The sequence below is a fragment of the Ostrea edulis genome, chromosome 2 (genome assembly GCF_947568905.1).
Source record: "Ostrea edulis chromosome 2, xbOstEdul1.1, whole genome shotgun sequence".
Taxonomy (NCBI): Eukaryota; Metazoa; Mollusca; class Bivalvia; order Ostreida; family Ostreidae; genus Ostrea; species Ostrea edulis.
This window is the reverse complement of record NC_079165.1, coordinates 96,745,905-96,765,917: the sequence shown is the minus strand read 5'-3', so window position 1 is coordinate 96,765,917 and position 20,013 is coordinate 96,745,905. Positions and strand designations below refer to the sequence as shown.

The 20,013-nt window shown below is 36.8% G+C and overlaps 1 protein-coding gene across 5 annotated transcripts in view; it reads right to left on the bottom strand.

Moving 5' to 3' along the window:
• Positions 1–570: 570 nt before the first annotated feature.
• LOC125681238 (uncharacterized) overlaps positions 571–20,013 on the bottom strand; it is a 23,090-nt gene continuing 3,647 nt past the window's right edge. For 4 of the 5 annotated variants that reach the window (XM_056155681.1, XM_056155682.1, XM_056155680.1 and 1 more), the window contains 11 exons: positions 19,900–19,995; positions 19,093–19,143; positions 12,395–12,479; positions 12,029–12,088; positions 11,771–11,947; positions 9,233–9,371; positions 5,748–5,856; positions 4,973–5,045; positions 4,520–4,663; positions 4,292–4,437; positions 571–932 (listed from right to left, as the gene is read on the bottom strand). In XM_056155681.1, the coding sequence (XP_056011656.1) occupies positions 698–932; positions 4,292–4,437; positions 4,520–4,663; positions 4,973–5,045; positions 5,748–5,856; positions 9,233–9,371; positions 11,771–11,947; positions 12,029–12,088; positions 12,395–12,479; positions 19,093–19,143; positions 19,900–19,995 (1,315 nt within the window). In that variant the 3' untranslated portion in view covers positions 571–697. The remainder of the gene's footprint in view (positions 933–4,291; positions 4,438–4,519; positions 4,664–4,972; positions 5,046–5,747; positions 5,857–9,232; positions 9,372–11,770; positions 11,948–12,028; positions 12,089–12,394; positions 12,480–19,092; positions 19,144–19,899; positions 19,996–20,013) is intronic. The other variant, XM_056155683.1, reaches the window with a different exon arrangement.

Sequence of the window (20,013 nt, the reverse complement as noted above, 5' to 3'; positions counted from 1 at the left end):
GTCATAGCTAGACGTTTTGTTGCATGGCAAACACGACGGTCACGTGACCTTCTCGGCCAATCAGATTCTGTTTTACTAGTGATTCTTTATTTGAGGTATAATAATATTATTTGTAAACAGATGCGACGTCTATAATGGTGGAATATGAAAATATCAGGTTGGAAGACCCGGCCATTGTTTGATTCTGTTGATCAACACTTATACGACGCCCGGACCTTAAAAATGAAAGTCCAGGTTTCGCCTCCGATTTTTTTTGTCTGGCATTAAATAAAGAAAATACATTTTATTTTTCATAAACAGCTGCATTTATTTTTTTTTTTAGTATGAATACACGTAATTTTTCAGCAAGTGCTCGTTAAACCAAAACTTGGCTTCGTTTGAACAACAACTTAGCAATTTGCTGTTGTGTGCCAGCAATCAATTCTTACCAACAAATATATATATATATATATATATATATATATATATATATATATATATGTGTGTGTGTGTGTGTGTGTGTGTGTGTGTGTGTGTGTGTGTGTATAAAGGCAACATTTTGTAAAACACTTAAAAAAACAACATTAAAGCTTTGTAAATTGGATGAATTATTTTATTATTTATTTTTATTACACATGTACGTGTTTGAGTACATTAAAGATTCAAATTGGCATTACAACACACGAGTTTAAACTCGCGCAGTCCTTTTTAACAACTATTAATAAACACATTTTCCGCTCAGCATAGATATACAATTAAATCCAGTTGTTTTGATTGGACATGTTCCGGATTTTATTTCGCCATTCAGTACATAGTGAATAGTAATTTCCTCACCCGCCATTCCCCATAAGTTTATCAATAGATCCGTTTCCTGATAGACAATGGATCTGATCCTACCATTTGCTGCGGGCAACCACTTACTTATATCTCCTAATAAGTAGACCTCATTCTCACTGAAAAATAGTTTGCTTTGATCAAAATCAATGTGTTACTATTCGGTTTCAGTACACTATGTCATGTACACAAGTGCACGTTTTCTATTTGACGCACTATTATCAAGATTCGTAAGCACATTTTTCAAAATTGCAACGCATTCAACATTTCGACAAAGTTAATATTTAATCAATTTAGGAAGCAGGCACAAAGATGAAAGAACCCAACATTGTCGCTGAAAGAGCTTTTGTCACCGAAGCTGTAAAATTTGACGCCATGTTGATACTTGAGTTACGTAACATATAAACATAGGGAGTTCTTGTGTCTTCCAACATTTGAACAAAATCTGTTCAGCGTTTTCGCAGGAGTTGCGTCCACAAAGTGCTACTATAGTGTACTATGTACAAATTCGACAAAGTCCCATAACGCCTGTCAAATTTTTCGAATGAAAATGGCGATGCAATATGATCAACTACATATGGTGGCTAGCATACCTACAAAATTTCAACAAAATCCGTTGAGCGGTTTCAAAGGAGTTGTGTCCACAAAGTGAAGTGGGACAGACGCACGAACATGGTATTTCTATGTCCCCATCCACGCTGCGGGGGGGGGGGGGGGGGGGGGGGGGGGCAAATAGTGAGAAAGCTAATATACCCCACTCTCCAACATTGCTTGACAATGCCTCACATAATGAATATGTAATGCTATGCATTACTGAAAGAAAGGACAGGCGGACTCAAAATTCTAAGTTCAAAAGGCATATTATAACTCTCAGAAAAATTAATGAATCAGAATTTCCTGGGAATATGCACATCTACAGTATGTCCTTATTAACTACAAAGTTTCATGAAATTCTGTTGAGCGGTTTCAAAATTGTGTTGATAAGAGCAGGAAAGATGGGTTAGAAATTCTCAGTTCAAATGGGGCATAACTCCCAGAAAAATTAATGAATGAGAATTTCCTGCGAATATGCACATCTACATTGTGTCCTTAACTACAAAGTTTCGGGGAATTCCAGGCGCATAATCAGAAAGAAAATGAATGGGTTTACCAAAGAAATAACCCATTTTTGTGTATGGAAACAAAAACAAATGTTGATTTGGAATTCATAAAGCACTTTGAATTTGATTGAATGATGTTGATTAAATTATAAACGGAACAATATAACGCTAAGGTATTTTTGAGGGACAAATATCCTAAAGGCAGATCTCTCTCTCTCTCTCCTCTCTCTCTCTCTCTCAAATAATGTGTACGCAGTTGCATACTTGCGTATAGGCAGCTACGCGCCTGAATTCTGTTGCGCTGACAAGAACAGGACAGACGGGCTCGAAATTCTAAGTTCAAAAGGGTCGTAACTCATAGAAAAATCATTAAATCAGAATTTCCTGGGAATATGGACATCTGCACAATGTGTCTTTATTAACTACAAAGTTTCACGAAATTCTGTTTAGCGGTCTCAGAGGAGTTGCGCTGACAATTACAGGACAGATGAGCTCGAAATTTGAATTCAAAAGGGGCATAACTCCCAGAAAAATTATTGAATAAGATCCTCCCGGGAATATGCACATCTACAAGTGTGTCCTTAATAACTATAAATTTTTATGAAATTATGTTGAGCGGTCTTAGAGTAACTCATAGAAAAATCATGAGAAACAGAAAAAGGGACTGACGGACGGCTCAAAAACATTATACCCTGCGCAATTTCGTTGCGTGGGGTATAATGAATTACATTTTGGGTTATCAATTACATATTTTACATTGCTACATACGTATCAAATAGTTATATCATTAATTAACAAGAGCCCTACAGGCCTTATAGGTCACCCAAGTACTAGTGAAAAGTATCACTACCCTGAAATCTAGAGAAAAAATTCTTGATCTGAATATATAAGCTAAATTGTAATGTTCAGCAACAGTATGAAAGGTGAAGATTACGAACCGTGATCAATCTCTTAACACCTATAAGCAATACAAAGTAGATAGTTGGGCAAACACGGACCCCTGGGTATACCAGAGATGGGATCAGGTGCCTAGGAGGAGTCAGCATGCCCTGTAGACCGGACACACCCGCCGTGTATGAGACAAAATGTGTTCTTAAAATTCCAGTGCCCTCAAAAGCTCATACGGGTACACTTGATGAATGTCTTTACATAATGTAATATGTGCATTAACATTAAAAGATATGACTAATTTGGACCCATCCTCGAGTCAAAACCCTTCGTTGTGAAATTCACCATGTTTTGTACATCATTTTCTGTTATTTCTAAGTATGAATTTAGATTTTATACAGTATCAGCAAACTTAAGTAAGTCCTTCAAATCATTATAATGTTGGCATCACGCTGAAACGAAACCCTTACCATGGAATTTATAATTTTGGTAAAGGACTACCTACTCCTTCAAAATATCCATTTAGTTTCAATTTAGTATCAATAGCACTAAAGATGTTATTTAAATGATTTACACATAAACACTATATACAAAGTTTGGCCCCACCCTGGGGTCAGAACCTTTACTCCGGGGATAATGAAATTTATAATTATGTTAGAGGCCTTATCGCAATGCCTTTAGTTTTTCTTACACATGTGCTGTTAGAGAAAAAGATTTTTTTAAATTTGTCAAGTTTTGTCAGTTTTTGCTCTGCCCCTAAGGCCCCAGGGGTGTGGGAGTTCTGGAATTTACAATTTATGTCCCCCTTGTTCCAACGATGCTTCATACCAATTTTGAAAAGTATTGGAATGGAAGTTGTCAAGAAAAAGTTTCTATTGTTCACACATCTAATAACTGACCATTTTGGCCCCACCCTGATATCAAAACCCCTACCCCTGGGATCATCAAATTTACAATTTTGGTAAAGGACTATAGCTACTTGCTCTTTCTAAATATCTATTTAGTTTTACTTTAATTTCAATACCAATAAAGAAGATGTGTTTTACACATAAACTATATACTAAGTTTCGCACCGCCCTGGGGTCAGAATCCATACCCCGGGGAACATGAAATTTACAATTTTGTTAGAGGCCTTCCTGCTCTAAGTCCCTATGCATTTAGATTTTCTTACACATGTGCGGTTGTAGAGAAGAGACTTTTAAAAATTGGGCAGGTTTTGCCCCGCCCCCAGGGGTGCAGAAGTCGTGAAATTTACAATTTATGTCCCCCTTGTCCCAAAACTGCTTCATACCAAATTTGAAAAGAATTGGAATGGTACCGGACGACAACCAATTGTAATAGGTCACCTGAGTTTACTCAGGTGACCTAAATATCTTCTCTTTTTTTTAAATTCGTTTTACCAAAAAAGTGGCTATGTCCCGTTAAAAGTTAAATCATTGGAAAAGTAAATATAATTGAAACATCCTGAAAATTAGAAGAATTTTTTTTACCCATGATTCATTTTTGGAACGAAGTGATAAAGGCAAAAATCAGTCTTCGTACAATTATTAGGAAGAACTAGCTTATCCGACTTGTTAAACTCTCGGAATGACGATGGGTTGTCGTAACTGAAGAGAGCGTATGGTACTCCTGGAATCTAAAGAAACGATCTTTTAATGACATACTGAAGTAGTCTAAATACAATTCCACAAAGATGCCCAAACAAAAGTTATAGATACCAAAAAGTCCAGATCGTTGTATTGTAATGTTACATCACCGACAGTTTCGACAGCCAGTACGGTTCCCCACTTCAATGCGGTGTTGTTTAACATATTAATGCTGTAGGTCGACCAGGTTTCCATTTTTGTCGACTCAAATGCTTCCTTTACGACAACATTTACAAGTTATTGCCGAGGAGAAATATATATTTATTTTAATCTATCTTAATACTCCGTTTAAAAACACACTTTTTTCTTCTTGTAAATGATAACATACTGGTAGATGTTCTTAAGAGATAGTTGATTTGAATTTCAATAAAGAAGTCAATCTCATAGTAGAAATGTAGTATACATGTATTAGCATTTTTCAGTGCGGATGATCTTCTCATAGGTAAAACACTTCCAACTATAATGTACACAACCATAACAAAAAATTATGTTTTTACTGGATAAAAAGTTACACCAAAAGTATACCTTTAAGAATTCAATATCCATAGCAGTAGCAGGCTTTGCTGGTCGCGTCATTTCGCCATAGGAGAAACAAGATCTAAAATTGTCATGAATTAATAGAATATGAATCTCACGCGCACTTTCTCTAATTCTGACAAGAACTGAAATTGCTGTACAATAATCATTTTCATTTATATGTCCCAGTGAACTCGAAAAGACACCACAGAGTCTTCCAGATCTGCTTCATACTTAGATATTTTATTGAACATAAATGTTAACGACAAACTAACAACTCAACTTTATTACAAGCGGGATGACGTATTTATGTAGCAATCTTTCATTATCACCTGCATATGGTGTTTATATCTCTTAACTGGTTCGATACGCAAGAGCTTGTTCTGCGCATGATTAGTTTGTAAATCGAGGCAGGCTACCGACAAACAAATCGATGTTACAGGGGTATCCACAGTCTCGTTTAAAGTCAGCATTTTGCAAAGTCTATGGTCGTTGTAACAATCTAATTGGCAAATACAACCTGTCATTGGATCAAATGCTGTCTGACGTGTTTCAAATCAATTGTTAGGCCGTTCTTTACCCATTGATTTTGACTACGGATTTCTCCGTTTACCCGATCTGCGGGTGTAACCGGTCGACAGGGGATGTCTACTACTCCTAGGCACTTCATCCCACCTCTGGTGTGTCCAGGGGTCTGTGTTTGCCCAACTCTTAATTTTGTATTCCTTATGAGATTGCTCACTGTTCGTTATCTTCACCTTTTCATACAGTAAGTTTCCCTCACTTGTTAATTAGACTGAAATCCATATGACCTAACATGTCACTGGGCCCGTACGGACCAGTGGACAAAGTGGCAACCAAGGCGTTCAATCGTGTATAGGGCTCCGACTTCCCTGAAATAAAATCATCGTATCAAGTTGTCATTGTTGGCACGATAAAATTGTCACAGAATCGAACAACTTAAAGATAGAAAAAATTACTACAAAGGCCCTTGTGTTGAAAATTTATAAGTTTGTTCCATTTAGCTAAAAATTGCAGTTTTAGTGCGATGATTGTTTTGAAAAAAGGCCTCTAGGGGATTCGAACGCATGATCTAAAGACTACTAGGTATTATAATGCCTTAATCTACTTAACCCGACAGGTGAATGATTCTAAAGGGACAATGTAGAATATTTCGGGTTTTTTGCATCTATATCGGGTACATCCGTTTGAAGAAAAAGTTAATGATGAATTTAACAAGTATTTTAAAACTATATTGCCCAATAAAATATACTTGCATGTATACTGGTGGAAAAAAGAAACTGTGCATTATTTTAAAATATAAGAAAAAATAATAAAAAATAAAAATGAACAAATTTTATTTTTTGTATTACTGTTAACAAATGTATTTGTTACAACATTTCATAATCCATTAATGTTAAAGCTGTATGACCCGATGTTCGTGTATTATTTTTGTACATAATTACTTTAAAGCAAATTAATTACTTTATAAAGTTATTAACTTTCCCTTAATTGCATGCTTGAAAACATCTGCATATAAAAGAAAACAGTGAGAATATTTTTTAGAAAGTAAATATAGTGTGGTACATATATAAATCATCCCATAAATTATAGTGTTAGACGTCTATAGATAGACCCACGCGCGTCAGGGGAATCTCATCATGATGTATTAACTCATACGTAACTGTCTAGTTTTATGGCTGAAAGAGCGTAAAACGACAAATTACTAAGAGGTATTTGATATTTTTATTTCTATAAAACTTACGGCACGGTACTGTTGTAACAAAATACACAGCTTTACACAGATAAGACCACCGATGATCTGAAAGTTTGAACTGGTCACGTGACTGTCACTTGAAATGGTAGAGTGACGCGGTTATTTGTGAACATCGATTTAAAATCAAATAATTTTGATTAAAACAGGTGAAATAATGTATGATACGTCATACAGCCTTATAACTACATACGCGCGATGATTTAATAGCGTTTTTACGAGATGGAAAAAAATATTGTAATTCGGATCATACAGCTTTAACGTTGAATAACGTCAATTTCAGCACACTCGAAAGACACTGGTATTCGAATTTGAATTAATAACGCATGTGACCATTATTTGCATTCACGCATGCTTGACAACGGCGCCTCATTGATGCTACTAAAGTGTTCAAAAATGCTTGAGGGATGTTGTTCCAGATGTTGGTTAAAGCCTTGCCTAAATCAACCAATGCTACTGGCTGATTTGGTAAACGGCGTAGAGTTCCATTTTATCCCAGACATGCTCGATTGGCGATAAATCGGGGGAAACAGCTGGCCAAGGCAAGACATCGACATTCTGTTGAACAAAAAAGTCCCTGACTACACGTGCAACATGTGGCCTTGCGTTGCCTTGCTGCAGAGTGATGTGATTTTGCCGTCTCTGTATGAAGGGTATCACATGGCGCTGAACAATTTCGTCTTTATAGCATACGCAGGTGAGATTTCCATTGCCAATTTGTAGAGGGGTCTTCCACCCCATACCATAACGCTACCTCCACCAAATTATCAACGTTGCACAACAGAAGCGTCCTGGTACCGCTCCCCAACGCGACGATACACTCTACAACGGCCGTCACTGCTATCCAAATGAAATCTGGATTCATCAGTGAACAGAATATTGGCCCAGTCCTGTATTTTGAATCGCAGATGTCGTCTGCACCATGCTAGTCTTGCAATACGATGACGTTGAAGTAGTATTGGGCGCACCGCTGGACATCTTGGTCTGAAGTTATGCTCACACAGACGATTACGCACATTTCTTGGACTGATTGGTCGAAGTCCAGGAATGCTACAAGTAGTCAAACGCTGTCTGGAAACGATTTCTCAGGTGCACAAATCTAATGTGGTTGTCCTGTCGACGCGACGTCACACGAGGACGCCCAGAACGTGGTCGATCCCGAGTGTTACCAGATTGTTGGAAACGTCTCCATAATGATTGGGTGGTGTTCCGATGAACTCCAAAGTGTCTTGCTACGATATTTTGTGCCATTCCAGCTTGAAGCATCCCAACAGTACGATTACGTTGGTTTTCGCTGAGTCGTGGCATGACAGAAGGGTAAATTTTGTCAAAACTAAAGTGCTTTCCTTAACGAATAGTGTCCAAACAAACCTATTACACTTCTTACTCCAAACAGTATTGGCCAGTAAAACTCGTGCGTACGAACACATCAATAAACAACATGTGTTCACTAACCATGAAAAAGTCCGTGCACTATCCGATATTGTGGAAAAACGTCACCTTTATCGATTGTTTAGATTTTATAAATATAAACAATAAATATAGAAAAATTATACTAAATTTTATAATGCAGTTTCTTTTTTCCGCTAGTATATATGTATATACTGTACACGTAGACACACTAAAACGACTTTAACGTATTGTAAAACTACATGTTAAAGTAATTTCACCCTCGTGTGACGTAAAAGATTTTGGCAAAATCTTTTATTTCATAAAAATGTATGCATAATAGAAATATATCTTTAGGAGGAATTTTATTTACTGGGTATTATAAAAAATCTCTTAAACAATTTGATATTAAAAAGGTTTATATCTTCTACGAATCCTATGCTGGTATTTCTCTATTGTATGTTTATTATACAACGATTTCCTTGATATCCACCATTAATTCACATATACTCATAAAACAGCAGTTTCTTGAAACTGTTGAAATTAACATTTGGTGATCTTAACCAGTTTATATGTATTTTTATTATGCTATTTGATGAAAATATGCGATTTTCTGATGTTTTGTTTTTCTACGTCAGACATCTTTCAAAAATCTGACAACATATACATTTTCTTCGGTTATTGATTAAATTAACCCATATCAAATGGAAATCAATACAACTTTTCTACTTTGAACCATTAATTTTGATAAGTCCCATGAGGGCGGAGCTACCTTAATGGTTATATCGAATAACATGAATTAATGATTTCGAACACTGGCAACTATTATGACAGGTAATTATGTGTAATGTATTATTTATTTACATTTTACGAGTACACATATAAGTGTACTCTTCGTCTGGTATTGGAATTCATCAATATCGTAATAGATTACCACCGAGGTCAAAAGTGACTCATTTATACAGCATTTGATTCCTCGATGGTTTGGCAAATTTTTCTTAAATAATTTGATAAAATTCTTTTCTTTTCAAGTAAAGTAAACTAAATTAATATATTTTGGATTTGAATAAACCAGCGATGATTCAATGAATACAAGTAAACCTTACTATATCGATTTCCAGGTTGTATTTCGGTAGTCCAGAAAGTATCTTTGGATGGCGCTAAACCTAATGCGTATGCTAACAGTGACGACACACCAATCCGCCATTGTTCACCGCCTGGGGAGTAGTCATCACTTACTCTTACCTTTAAAGAAATAGACAACCTTTCTTCTAAATTTATTATGCTCCACTTGGAACAAATTTACGTGAAAGTAGATACTTGAATAACAATAACTCGAAACGTAAGAAGATTTATACAAAGTTGCATACGATATACGCTTAAAAATTAAAATCTAGACACAAACCAGAAAATATATAACATCTGTCCCTTCTCTCACTGTAGAGATGGAGTTATTTACTTATGAGGCCAGAACTTTTAAAATAGTATATCGTATTCCCCTATACATTTAGCGTAAAAACCTGGTGTACAATTAGAATGTGCGTTTGAATGGTTAAGGATCCAGACTACAGGGTTAGGCTGCATAATGCCAAGCACTCGGCATAACATGTCAAAGTCAAGGGTGTTTCGTAGATGTATATGACCTTAAAAACGGAAATGCCTTGTCAGGTAAAAGGTCATGCATAGACCAACATTTGTGACACTTTACCCAAAGGTTGTGGCGACTCTTTATTACGAAAAAATTCTTTAATGGATACAAACGCCCCTAAACGTGTATATTTCTAAATTTGTTGCACTTATAAGTAAAATATTATAGAAAGGGAGTAAACAAAATTTCAATAATTAATATTAAGTTGCTGCATGGCATTTCAGGGAATTTGGACTAGAATTGAACTCCACATAAACTTTACACTTACATAACTTAGTATACCAAACAGTGTCTGTTACTTAATTTTGACAGCGAATCCTCCCAAGCTCTAGACCCTACAGTTCACGGTTTATTTTACACTAAGCCTATAAAGAAGTACAAAGAATCAATTCAGGATAAAAGAAGAAATGACCTATAGGGGAGAACAATTTCCCAAAAATAGTCACATAGACAGGGGATGCTTACTCCTCCTAGGCACCTGATCCCACCTCTGGTATGTCCAGGGGTCCGTGTTTGCCCATTTTAAAAAAAAATTGTATTGCTTATAGGAGTTATGAGATTGATCATTGTTCGTTATCTCCACCTTTCATGTTGTTTTCCTTTTCTTTTTATGAAATTTTGATAGGTTCCAATCTTAAAAACAATTTACAATAGGAAATTTTAGGGACATTCCTGCCCTGAAGACGAAATTGAAAAGGCCTACAAAAATTAGGAAACTTGCAATTGCTTTTCTTTTGACAACCTGATTATTATTCATACCCTCAGTTGTTGAAGTTAGTGTACCTCAGTAAACTACGCCGCTGTCACTTATACCGAGACTCCTTTTCGTCAGGTTCCATCCACCCCACCCCATACTTTTACATGTTTTTGAAATTTCGCCTTTTCAACACATTTTTATATTTTGTATGAAAATGTGTATAATGCCCTTTCAAAATTGTAGTTAAAATACGTGTTTATTCTTCATATCAAAGGTATTTAATTGAAAGCAAATTGTAAATTGTCTGTACACAAAGGCAATCACTCGAGGCAGCAGAATTTGTTTCGATGACTAATCATTAATTCTGTGTTACTCGACTCAAATACATGTGCCACGTATAAAAGCATGTCAAGCAAAAATTGCTGTGTTTGCCAGTCAATAACTTCTTTGGGAAAGAGTTGTTGGGGGAAATATTGAAGAACATATATATTTCGTTGCTGGGGAGAAATGTGAGTATTGGCAATATTCTATACAATCAGTACCAAACTGATTAAGTCCTGATATTACCATAACAAAAATATGAAATATTTCGAAATAACGAACTTAAAATGCATAAAGAATGCATAATTTCTGATAATCATACTACATCGTAGAAAGACATCTATTAGTAGTCCACCTATACACGTATCTACACACTGAAAACATAGAAAGACATCTATTAGTAGTCCACCTATACACGTATCTACACACTGAAAACATAGCAATTTATGAAAAACTTCTTTATGTTTATTAGCTTCTATTACCCAAAACTCTGCTCACCGTAGCTCGTTTTTGCTGCCATTAAAAATCTGAACAAATGAATGATTGAGATTGAAACATTGTCATTTATTACAATACCAAATGACGAAAGAAATCTTCAACATAAGATTATGGGGGGAAATCAGATAATACATTCTACATCAAAGTACCTGCAAAGCTAAATTACTCAAAGTCTGATTTCCCCCAAAGACGACAAAATAACTTAAATAATGCTACACTATAAGATAACAAATAAAAATTCATCAAAATAAACCTAGAGCAAAAAGATGGCGAACAAATAAGGCCACTTCTTGATTTTACGTTGCCTAAAGTGATAAACTAGAACGAATACCAATGGACTAAAACCAAAACCGGCTCAAGAAGATTTTTGCTTATGTTATCCTGAATCGATCCTTTGTAACAAATGAAATATAATAATTATGGTTGGTGTCTTTATAAAGGTCAATAACTCGCAATGAAAATGTCATGAATAATTATTACTTGTGTAACTTGAGAAAGAGTGAGGGACTGCAAAGCGTGCCGGGGGTTTGCCATACAGTACTGAATATAGACATTGTTAGCTTTCGCCGCCTTGTTCATCTGAGTCAGCCACACCTCTCCTAGAGTCAGGTTAGTTTTTAACGCTGTTAGTTTGTCCAGCTGGACGTTCAACCAATCCTATAGAAGTGAGAATTAGAAATTACAGAATGAATATAATACAGTTTTAAATTTTCACAGTAAGAAATAGTGTTTACATACCTGTTCATACATAACAAGACCCCATGTCAATGTTTTGTTCAAAAGATCATTCCAGAAAGTCTGAAAAGAGTTAGCATAAAATACGTTTACAATATGTTAAAACATACACAATGCGATAGACAAAAACCTGCAATCAATCAATATAAATTCAAAAATAGGACTATAGGTTTGTGAAAAGAATATAATTCATCAGTGACTACACTGTTAATCTGTTCAATACTAGCAATTTTAGTGTACAGTATAAGTTTCGGTCCCATACTTTTAAATTACTATACATTGTAAATATATAGTCATATTGTTACACCATTTAATCATTCTTTATCTTGACATATGCCTTTTCTACTAATATATAAACAATATATGTACCTGTTCAACAGGCAAAGCGCCTGAGTCTTCAACTATGAAGTCATACTTTCCACCATTTTGTTTGGCATATGAAGTATCCTTGGACCTATATATATATATATATATAAATAGATAGATAGATATACAAAGCACTAAAATGACCAACGACACGAACAACTAGATTGTCAAATTTTCGGGACGACCCGTCCCTTCTTTAGGACAAACGAAAAGAATTACATAATGTGGCCAATATCAACAGAGAATAATAACAAAAGCTACATATAAATACATCTAGCACTACAACAGACTTGAACAGAGGGTGAATCCTATGATTCGTAAAGGATTTGAGAACTTTGTTGGTCCTGTGTGTTTTTACAGGCACTCTTAGAGAATCAAATACCGATTTCACTATGATCGAATATTTGGCTCCAGTGTAAGGTGAAGATAACGAACAGTGATCAATCTCATAACTCCTACAAGCAATACAAAATATTCTAAACCTGATGGGTTTACTGTTGACGGTGGCTTTCACTACCCATTTGTCATTTCCTGCGACACTATTGTCTTGTGCACTGTATATGTGGAGCAAACCTTCATCTGAGATTTCAGTCTCGCTTTCAGTTTCTTGAAGCGTGTCAACTTCTCTTGTACGTTTTCTGCACATAGCAATCCAGTGTCCTTTCTTATGGCAATATTTGCATGTTGTTCCACTGGCTGGCACTGTGCAGAACTTTTGTGTCCGTTCTTTGAATTACGTCCACATCTGCTACACTTTCCACTAGTTTTCGTCCTAGATTTGTCATGTTGCCTCTTGGGTTTCCGACGTGGTGTATTTTGCAGTGTTTTTTCTGTGTTGATTGGAAGTTTGACACTCGATGAAAGGAAGAAGTATGATCCTCACCTCCTCTGATGAGCTTCAACTATTTCTGTGAGTTTTCGTACTGACGGCCAATGCTGAGAGCTTTAGCAAGAGTAAGGTCGCTACCTTGATCAAGAAGTCTCTCCTGAACTTTCACATGACTGACCCCGGCTATTATAGCGTCAATAAGAACATCATCTGGGTCTGTATATTCACAGTCCATAATAATAAGTCATGGGTCTTTAACAAAGTTATCAAATGGCTCTTCCTCACCTTGTTTTCTTTGTTTCACTTTGAACCGGGCTGCACGTTTGTGTTTTTCTTGGACGTACGTAAGTCTCGAATTTATCAAGAATTTTTCCGGGTTTGTCTTCATCCTCACCTTCCCATGTGAAAGTTTTGTAGATTTGTCTGCCTTGTTTACCGATCCAGATTCCTAACCATCCTGCTCTATCTTTGTCATCAGCGGCTGCGAGTGGACCTTGAACACAAACTGTACGTGCTGTTTAAAGCGACAAAATTCCTGGTACATGTCTTGTGCTTCCCAATCTAGGCATGGTGGGTCGAAATGCGCAGTGGAGGCCGTATTAGAATTTCGGGTGATCACTGACACGATTTCCTGGGATTTTACGGGTATTCAGACCGATATTTCTCTTCGAAACTGTGTTTTTAACGAACAGGGAGTTCTGTGTGACTGTCCTATCACATCCGGAACTTCTGACACCATGTAATCTCCACTTTAAATGTCCGTGATCTAACAACACGTGTACTGAGTTTCCCAATTTAATAATAACTGAATATAAGGTACATCGAACCCTATGAAATAAATCATTAACAAACAGGCATATGTTACAATAATGTGGCCAATATCAACAGAGAATAATAAGAAAAACTACATATAAATACATCTAGCACTACAACTACACTAATCTACATACGTATTTACAACGCAGACTACATGTTTTTTGGTCTTTAGGCTTGCCAATCAATGTTAAAAGTGGAGCGAATTAGGACATGCCTTATTCGTCCAAAGAGCTGATCCAAAATGTACGAAGTGATAAAAATAGACTTAATTAATTTCAAGTGGAACGAGTTAATCCAATTACGCTGACAAATAGTAAAGCCAACTCGTACCCAGAGAGATTCTATTTTAACTATGTACATGTATTAAGAATAAATAATTTATAAAAGATAATAATAAGTAAAAAATATCAAAAAACACACACACACACACACACACACACACACACACACACACACACACACACACACACACACACACACACACACACACACACACACACACACACACACACAAAATGAATAAAAATAAACTATGTAAATGAAGTAAGAAATGAACAAAATTTGAGAGAAAGATAATGTAAATAACAAGTTTGAATAAGTCAACAAAGTGGACCAACTCCAAACAAAACAAAGAATAAGCAGCCTAGGAAATTGAATCAACATCAGACATTCCCGTGCTGATCATGTCTAGGGTAGACGTGCAAAAAACTGTTACCAGTATCGAATACAACACACCACGTTAAGTCCGCACTTCCAGAGTTCTAATGGAGAGGCTGAAAGAGCCATACAGACAGTCAAGAAACTGTGGAAAAAATCAGAGGACAAATATCTCAGTTTGTTGAACTATCGCACAACGCCTATGGAGTCAATAAACTTGTCACCAGCACAACTGCTAATGGGCAGGAGGCCACGGAACACCTTACCTACCCGCACCGATTTGCTTAAGCATAGGAACAGAGGACTGAACTTGAAAGAGCAAATGAAAGACATCAAGAACAAGCAAAAATTCTACTATGATATATGACATGTGAAAGAGTTACCGCACTTAGACATTGGTGACCCTGTAAGAGTGGCACCTCCAGAAAAAAAACAAACTCCAAAGCGTGGAAACCCGCTACAGTAGTGGAATGACACAATCAGCCAAGACCCTACACTGTAGAGTTCGACAACAAATAACGACTGAGACGCAACAGAAAACATTTCAGACAGTCTACTGATAGTGCTAATCGTGTGCCAGAAACGGAACCGGAACCCGAGTCAAGAAGTGATTCAGATTCTGATACACAGGAACCTCCGAACACACCAACCAAACATATTCCTAACAAGCATCCTACACCCATTGTTACCTCCTTTGGTCGTATCATTCGTAAACCAAACCATTTGAACCTCTAATCTGATTTGTGCTAACATTTTGTGAATCTAATTTGATTGTGTGCATGGTTTCTTATGCAGTTGACATTATCGTAACTAAATAGTGCCGATAGACCGATAAAGTGAATTGAGTGGACAAACTTTCTTTGATGTATGTGTGTAATCTTATGTGTGTAATTTTATGAGACTTAGTTAAGTTCGAGACTGCATTATTATTTCTTTCTAAGGAAAGGGAGATGTAATATATGCCTGTTTGTTAATGATTTAATATTTGATCGGGTTCGATGTACCTTATATTCAGTTATTATTAAATTGGGAAACTCAGTACACGTGTTGTTAGATCACGGACATTTAAAGTGGACATTACAATTATGTAATCCTTTATTAAAGGGAAAGGTCAGGCAAAAAGAAAAAAAGAGTTGTAACAATGATTTTTACCATAACAATTATATTAATCATTCTAATTTTCTCAACATATACAGAATTAAGCACTAATCACTGATTAAAAATCAGAGTTTGACAAAATCATGCAGGTTGCCATTTTAATGTTCTTCACTGTTTAGAGTTAAATATGTTGTAGCTTATCATCGGCTTTTATCTCAGAATCCCGATCACTTGCAAATGCTCTGCTACGTCAGCAAACCCCTTTCACTGTTCTTATCAGTTCTCTAGGGAAGTTTAATAACAGTAATGTGTTTCTAAAATTGCCAGCTTGTCAAGCCTTTAATTGCACACATAAGCATTGACAGTGCAAGACAATTTTCTTTGTGATACCAAACCCTGCTAAAGATGCTGCATCCAAATGAAGATCTCTGCAAACAATGGATAACTAATTTGAAGAATGGAAAATTGTCTTATGAAACTTTAGTGTACGATCTTACTTGTTAGATAACTGTTCTGGTGGACATCCTTGCTGTAAATCATTATTTGAATAAATGCAACTGCAAGAACATATGGGTTTATAATCAATAAATCAAATTGTTCATGGTCAGTTATACACTGGAGCTCCCCCATATTCCCTACTGTGTAATCACATTGTTTACAACACATGCATTCCTCTGCAGTAGGCGTGTCCTCACACTGTCCACAGGAACACAATTCCTCTAATGTGGAGATAACTGCATTTGATGCATCATCAGTGATGTTTTCAAGTAATTCTTCCAAATATTCAGTCTCAAATGCATATGGAACAATCCCAAGGTTATTTTCTTGTGCCATTCTTGTTTAGTTGTAACCATCTGCAGGTCAATTTTACAAAGAGGTTTGCTGACGTCACAGAAATGCTATCATGGCAGCCCCCATGCGCTTGCAGGAGAATTAACACTGACCATATAACTGAACCACGTTTTATGGCTTTAGATGACATTATAAGATAAGATATATGGTGGGTGTATACAACATACTTTAGTTTATTTATTTCACTAGAAATATGTTATACCTGACCTTTCCCTTTAAGTACATACAGTGCAGAGGGGTAATTAAAACCAAGTAAAAATTAAGATCATATGCTGCAAATGACTAGATGACCCCCTGTTACATACATCTATAAAATTAACATTGAGAAAGAGAACATATATACACAAAATAAAAACATCCGATAGGGGGTTTAACAATACGACCCCCTATTGCATTATGTAAAGAGACTAGCATAAAAATATTGCCTGCCCACAAAAAAGGGTGGGTAGCAACAACAAATCAAGGCCATGAATCCAAGGCAAAATGATGTACTGTATATACTTACTTAATCCTCTTCGTGCAAGGAAGCACATAAGGCCTTCACTGAGGATCGCCATCTCTGTCTGTCTGCTGCCATGTTCTGAATCCGGCCCCAAGTCCATCCACACTCCTTCATCTCTTTCTCTACTGATCGACGCCATGCTTCCTTTGGTCTCCCTCTATTTCTCTTTCCTGCTGGTGTCCATCTCATGGCGATCTTTGGGATTGATGTTGCTCCAATCCTGTGGACATGTCCGATCCATTTCCATCGTCTCATCTCAGATATTGGTGATGTTGACGTTCTCTGATATAGATCTTTGTTGCTGATGGTGTTGGGCCAGAAGACCTTCAGAATCCGTCGTAGGCATTTGGTCTGGATGACATCCAGTCTGTGGACAATACCTTTGGTCACCTTCCACGACTCGGCACCATATAGGAGGACTCCAATGATGTTACTCTTGAATATCCTGATCTTGGTCTTGATGCTGATGGCTGTTGACTTCCAGATGTTCCTCAGGCTTGCGAAGGCTGCTCTTGCTTTGGCTATTCTGCTCTCTACATTAGATGTTGAATCCCCATCGGCTGTGATCTTACTGCCGATGTAAACAAACTCCGAGACTTCCTCTACTACGTTGTTCCCAATATTCACTTCTCTTTCTGTTTTGTTGTTAACTTTCATGATCTTCGTCTTTCCCGCGTTGATGTTGAGACCTATCTGGCTGCCGTAGTTTGTCAAGTCGGTTGTCTTCCCTTGGATGTGTTGGAAACGATGAGCCAGGAGTGCAATGTCATCTGCGAAGTCTAGATCTTCTAGAGACTTTTCACATGTCCAAAGCAATCCCCTGTTGTTCTGACTGGTTGTCTTCTTCATCATCCAGTCAATACACATCACAAAAAGTAGGGGAGATAGTAAACATCCCTGTCTCACTCCAGTCTGTAGTGGGAAGCTGTTCGTGAGGTTTGTGCCACAGATCACTCTGGCCTGGAAGTCCTGATAGAGCATCTTGATGATGGATATAATCTTGTCTGGTATTCCGTAGTGTGCCATGATCTTCCACATTGCAGGTCGATGGATACTGTCAAATGCCTTGGCGAAGTCTATGAAATTGGCATATACTGTGGCATTCCATTCGTTACTCTGTTCCATAATCTGTCTCAATGTGAAGATATGGTCTGCGCATGACCTTCCTCTCCGAAACCCTGCCTGCTCATTCCGTAGGAGAGGGTCCACCATGTCTGTTATTCTGATCAAGATGACTCTGCAGAGGACCTTGCTTGTGATGGACAGTAGCATGATTCCCCTCCAGTTGTTGGTGTCTGTCAGGTCTCCTTTCTTGGGCAGCTTCACAATCAGGCCAATTTTCCATTGGATCGGTGCTGTCTCTGTCTCCCAGATGTTATATGTGTATACTTTTCGTCATTTACTAAATAGGTGACATTTTCTATTCTCAAACTTGTTCTGATTTGCCTGCTTTGAGCAAAACAAAAACGAGTGCAGTCCACTTGGCTAGTGCTTTTGAGTTAAGGATCATCAATTTATTTATTTATTTTGCTGTGGCGGGGGACATGGCTACGCGTAATAATTTCGTGTCTATGGTGTTTGTAAACAAACAATAGAAACACATTATCATGGAAAATATAGCGGTACTGATTTCAAGCATTTTCTTCAAAACAAAAATATCCTCTGCGAAACATAACATCCAAGTAGTGTATATAGTGCAATGTGTAAAGAACATACCAGTAGTATGTATCTGTGATGTTAAAATGAAAATTGTAAGGAATTCATTGAAATTTTAGGGGTGAACATCTTAACACTGTACAGTCTGTTGAATGTTTCTGTGTAGAATATGGAATTTTGTGTATTAAAGAATGTATTCTATATGTTAGTCCTACAAAGTTAAACGTTTGAATAATTCGAAGCAGTAATAAGTTTTATTGATGCAGAATATTATATATCAAGAAAACTCACCAGTATCGATTATGAAGAGCCAACAAGGAAAACGTATGGTTGTAGAAATATCTGTAAATATTAAAACTAACATTTGATTATACTTACATTTCAAATGCTTTTGATATCTTTACAAATTGTAATGATGGCCATTTCCTTATGAACGCACTGGAGTTGTAAACATTGCGAGCATGAATACAGAACTTCTTGGTTAAATATAATATATGTACGTCTATTTTAACGACTGGGAATATAAGAAAAAAATATTTCTATTTTGAAAATAGTTTAAAGTAATTATTTCGCAAATTCTATGGTCGTTATAACAATCTGTTTTGCCAATACAGCGGTCAGCCTATCACTGGGTCAGTTGCTGTCTTGACTTGTTTCATAACGATTGTTAGGCCATTCTTGGCACACTAATTTTGACTACGGATAACTCTGTTTACCAGATCAAGATATAGGGCTCACGGCGGGTGTGACCGGTCGACAGAGGATATTTACTCCTCCTAGGCACCTGATCCCACCTGTGGTATATCCAGGGGTCCATGTTTGCCCAACTCTACTTTCTATTGCTTTAAAGGAGTCATGAGATTGATCACTGTTCGATATCTTCACCTTTCCTTAGGTATGACATGTGATTCTTCGCGGCGGCATATCTCACGAAGTATGCCGGTGTGAAGCATCGCAGTTCATGCCCTCATGTATTTTCAAAAATGATATCCATTTCGTAAATACACGGACATGTCATGTTCATACATTATGCAATCTTGCTTGGAAACGAATCAACTCCAGCTCAAATGTGATAACTAACGGCCAAGAATGGCTCACCCGAAGCCATGGGGAAAGATGTCATTACGTGGCTCCCACAACTTGACTCCACCAGATGATCCTTTATAATACCACCACGAATCGAACTGGAAGTAGCTAAAACATTAGAAATAT